Genomic DNA, 4,772 nt, shown 5'->3' with positions numbered 1-4,772 from the left:
ACTCGGCGGCGGCTTCCTCGGCGGCGGCGGCAGCAAGAGGGCGGCGGCCATGGAGCCCACCTTCCCCCCCAGCATGGTCATGTTCAACCACCGCCTCCCTCCGGTCACCAGCTTCACCCGGGCGGCCGCGCCCCCGCCGGCGGCCCAGCAGCACCCCTCGCCGTGCGTCTTGCCGCCGCCCCCCTCCGCCCCTTCCTCGGCGGCGGCGGCCGAGCCCCCCGCGCCGCCCCCCCCTCAGGACATGACTTTCAAGAAGGAGCCGGCTGGGGCTTTCCCCTCCTCTTCCGCCTCCTCGCAGAGGAGCCCTTGGGGCTTCCTCCAGTCCCTGGTGAGCATCAAGCAGGAGAAGCCCAGCGAGGAGGAGCAGCAGCCGCACTACGGGGGGCTGTTCGCGGCGGCTGGGGAGGAGAGGCACCCAGCCCTGGGCGGCGGCAGCGGGGAAGGAGCCAGCCAGAGTGTGATTCAGGACCTCAGCCTTCTCCACCACCTGCACCACCATCCCCACCGGGACGTGTTACTGAGTGGCAGGAGTCAGGGCGCCCCTGGGGGCTCTGACGAGCCAAAGCACGACACCCATGGCAAGAAGGTGAAGAGGCCAAAGCCAGAATCTCAGGGAATCAAAGCCAAGCGCAAGCAGAGCGCCTCATCCAAACCCCTTCTGGTGGGAGACACAGAAGCTGCCATCCTGTCCCCAAGTCAGAAACCTCATGTCTGTGAACACTGCAGTGCTGCCTTCAGGAGCTCTTATCACTTGCGCAGACATGTGCTCATTCACACTGGGGAAAGGCCTTTCCAGTGCAGCCAGTGCAGCATGGGTTTCATCCAGAAGTACTTGCTCCAGAGACATGAGAAGATCCATAGTAGGGAGAAACCATTTGGATGTGACCAGTGCAGCATGAAGTTCATCCAGAAGTACCATATGGAGAGACACAAGAGAACACATAGTGGAGAAAAGCCATACAAATGTGACACTTGTCAGCAGTATTTTTCAAGGACTGATAGACTGTTGAAGCACAGACGAACATGCAGTGAAGCCATAGGTAAAACAGGTGCTGGAATGGAACCTGGGTCATCAAATCATAACATGGGGAGCATGGCTGTGTTGTCTCAGGGAAATACAAGTTCTTCAAGGAGAAAAAGTAAAACAAAAAGTATATCCACTGAAAACAAAGGACATAAGTCTAGTAATAAAGGAACTGAATCACAAGTTGCAAGTAATATGACCATGCAGAATTATTCAGTAGAAATTCCTGTTGTGTCTTCCAGTGGTGGCTTAGTTGGTGCTGGCATGGAAGAATTACAAAAAAAGGTGCCAAAGTTGGTCTTCAAAAAAGGAAACAGAAAAAATGCAGACAAAAGTTACCTTAATTTTGTGTCACCGTTACCAGATATTATTGGGCAAAAACAGTTGCCTGGGAAACAAAGTGGCTCTCTTGGTATAGTAACCAATACTGGTGTAGAAGCTATTGGTCTTCTCCAAAGTGCAGGTGGTAAACCAGGTCACATAAGTAGCAATTATGATGATGCCATGCAGTTTTCAAAGAAAAGAAGATATTTGCAAACTGCCAGCAGTAACAGTGCCTTTTCTATAAATGTTGGACATATGGCCTCCCAACAGTCTGTCATCCAGTCTGCAGGTGTCAGTGTTATGGATAATGAAGCCCCATTATCTCTTATTGATTCAGCATCTCTAAATACTGAAATGAAGTCTTGCCATGACAAGTCTGGAATTCCTGATGAAGTCTTGCAGAGTCTCTTGGACCAGTACTCTCACAAGTCGGAAGGCCAGAAGGAAGATCCTTTCAGTATAACTGAACAACGTGTAGACTTGCACACCTCGGGAGAACATTCAGAGATGGTTCAAGAAGAAAATTTGAGCCCAAACTCTCAAACAGCTTCAAATGATAAGGCAAGCATGTTGCAAGAATACTCCAGATACCTCCAACAAGCTTTTGAAAGAACGACCAATAGCACTGGTTTTACTTTTGGACCCAGTTTCCAATTTGTTAGTTTGTCTTCAACTCTCCATAACCATACTTTGTTTCAAGACAAACAGATATACACTACATCTCCACTTGAGTGTGGCTTCAGCCAGTCTGTTACCTCAGTGTTGCCAACTGCATTGCCAAAGCCTCCTTTTGGGATGTTGCTTGGATCTCAACCAGGTTTTTATTTATCTGCTTTGGAGGCTACCCATCAACAGTTGACTCCTTCTCAAGAGCTGGATGATCTGATAGATCCACAGAAAAATTTAGAGACTTCATCAAACTACCAGTCTACATCTCAGAAATTGAATAGCCAGAAGGAACAGAAAAATTTAGAATCTTCAACAAGCTTTCAGATTCCATCTCAGGAGTTAGCTAGCCAGATAGATCCCCAAAAGGACATAGAGCCTAGAGCAACCTACCAGATTGAGAACTTTGCACAAGCGTTTGGTTCTCAATTTAAGTCGGGCAGCAGGGTGCCAATGACTTTTATCACTAACTCTAATGGAGAAGTGGACCATAGAATAAGGACTTCAGTGTCAGATTTCTCAGGGTATACAAATATGATGTCTGATGTAAATGAGCCATGTAGTACAAGAGTAAAGACCCCTACCAGCCAAAGTTACAGGTAAGGTCCCAAGTGTGACCAGGCTGTGGGGTTTTTTTAATGTAATTTTGTTTTATTTTGTTAACACTGCCATTGGAATGTTTCTACATGGTCCTGTTAAGAATAATGTAACATGCCCTTTCAATGCAACTCTTCATATTTAGTTTATTTTGTTAGTGTGAATTTTTTTGTAGGTCTGTTTATTATGGGTTTTAATCAAAAAAAAAAAAAAAAAAGATCAATAGATTAAAATAGTTCTTTTTGTTCAAATGACAATATTTAGCAATCAAATTTACATTTATAGATTGTCAGGGAATAGCCCAAAAGTTTAAAATGCAAAAAAATAACTTTGTTCCTAGGATTAAGGTTTTTTTCTAATTGCTTTACTCTCAGGAAAGTGTAACGAAGCATGGAAATTCTATGCACCATTAGTGTACCAGAACTTCCAATTTACAGATAGCGACAAATATAGTTCAATGTTTAAGGAAGGGATCTAAGACATTTTCAGACTGCTGTCTTTTATATCTAGGTTGATCCAAAATTCTGAGATTTTCGCTACCTACATCTTGCTGTAGCTTTTAATGTACTCCTCTTCTTCCAGGTGACTCATTCCAGACTAGTGGGGCAAATATTCTTGGATCCATGGTAATTGCCTGGAGTGGTAGCTTTAATATAAACAATAATGTCCCCCAAACTCCTGTACAAGGCTGTAATTCCATAGAGATTCTAGTGACATATAAACCCTGAGAACAAAACTTAAGTGGCTGGTTCATGTCATTAGAATCCCAACTTGAAACTACAGTCATAACTTATATACACTTTTGGGATACATTATTTATTATACATGGTTTAAAACAAATCAGTGTTTTGCCCTTCCCCCTTTCCCTTCCTCAGGTATACCAGTATACCAGCTCCCCTTTCTGTGTATTTTGTTATCCTCCCTGGTTCAGTCCTACATGGTTTGTGCTCCTTCCCTGGCTACTTCCCCCCATTTTAACAGTTGGAATTTGAAAAGATTTACATTCCGGAAAGTGCATAACTTATTATGTACTTACTGATGTCTTTTTATGACATCAAGTACAGAAAAATAAAAAAATAAACACCCATTTATTTTATAATTCTATTAAGGTTTCCATGTACAATAAGAAATAATATACTCCCAATTGTACATAGTAGGCCCTGATGCTGCACCGGGATTTGCTAACATGGACATCCGTATCTAACAGATTCCAGTAATGTCAGTGGGTCTCCATATAGATGCTCTGGTCCACAACATCATATCTCACTGCAGGTTTGGGGCCTAAGGCTGCAATTCCATCATAGGTTTCTGGTGATGACGTAAACCATGAGGGTGGAGCTTGAGTGGTTTGTTAATGTCATCAGAACCCTTTCATGGGAATTATTGCCTTCCTTTATGTATATTTTGTGGTACATTATTTATTATATGTGAATCTTGATTAATGCCTGTGGAGCCACAGAAACCCAGAATTGCTAGTGGCCGTTTGAAGCTGCTGAATGGCAGTGGCACTGCTCTAAACCACTTTTTTTTAAATATTTTTTTGCTTAGTTTTTTTATGTAATTTTGGTGATGTTTATGCTGATGGTTTTTTATGTACTCTTGGTGATGTTTCAGTCTTATATACTTTTCTCGTGTCAGAAAAGTACCAGTGGTTGTTTGCAGTCTTATTGTGTAATCAGCCTATTGCAGGCTTCCATGTATAATAAAGTAATTAACATTGTGCAAGTGTAAAACACTTCTGGTATGAAAGTGGTGTTTTGAAAACTATGGAATTATTAAACAAATTGTTACAAAAATTGGGTAACTCATCTCCCTTTATCCTCCACCCTCCCAAAAAAACAAACCTAAACCCTGTTTCTCTAAGTGAACTATCCATCTCCTTTTTACTATTAGAAGGCTTGCTTCCACAGAATTAATCTAGTCCCCTTAACTATTTCTCTATACTTGATTATGTATTTCATTCTTATTTCAATTTAGTGCAGCAAGTTTCCTCTGATCGCCAGACAGAGAGCCCAGTCTGTCATCGAGGGACGGAGTAGACCATAACCACTTTTGTAGGCCTCATTCTTTTTATCATCTCTTGTTTTGCAGAGGTTATGATTTACTTTCTTTATATTGTGTGTACTGGATATTGCATATGTATTCTGGTTGTTTGCTTTAG

General features: G+C 42.9%; 1 protein-coding gene across 1 annotated transcript in view; it reads left to right on the top strand.

Annotated features, from left to right (window-relative positions):
- Window positions 1-3,886, top strand: part of ZNF281 (zinc finger protein 281) — a 4,052-nt gene extending 166 nt beyond the window's left edge. The window contains exon 1 of the mRNA XM_067538300.1: window positions 1-3,886. This exon is cut by the window's left edge and continues 166 nt beyond it. Within this exon, the coding sequence (XP_067394401.1) occupies window positions 1-2,617 (2,617 nt within the window). The 3' untranslated portion in view covers window positions 2,618-3,886.
- Window positions 3,887-4,772: the final 886 nt, after the last annotated feature.

This window comes from Emydura macquarii, unplaced genomic scaffold, assembly GCF_026122565.2.
Source record: "Emydura macquarii macquarii isolate MOO-44397 ecotype Brisbane River unplaced genomic scaffold, CSIRO-AGI_Emac_v2 contig_480, whole genome shotgun sequence".
Lineage (NCBI taxonomy): Eukaryota > Metazoa > Chordata > Testudines > Chelidae > Emydura > Emydura macquarii.
Note: the sequence above shows the minus strand (reverse complement) of the source record. Positions and strands in the feature narration are given on the sequence as shown.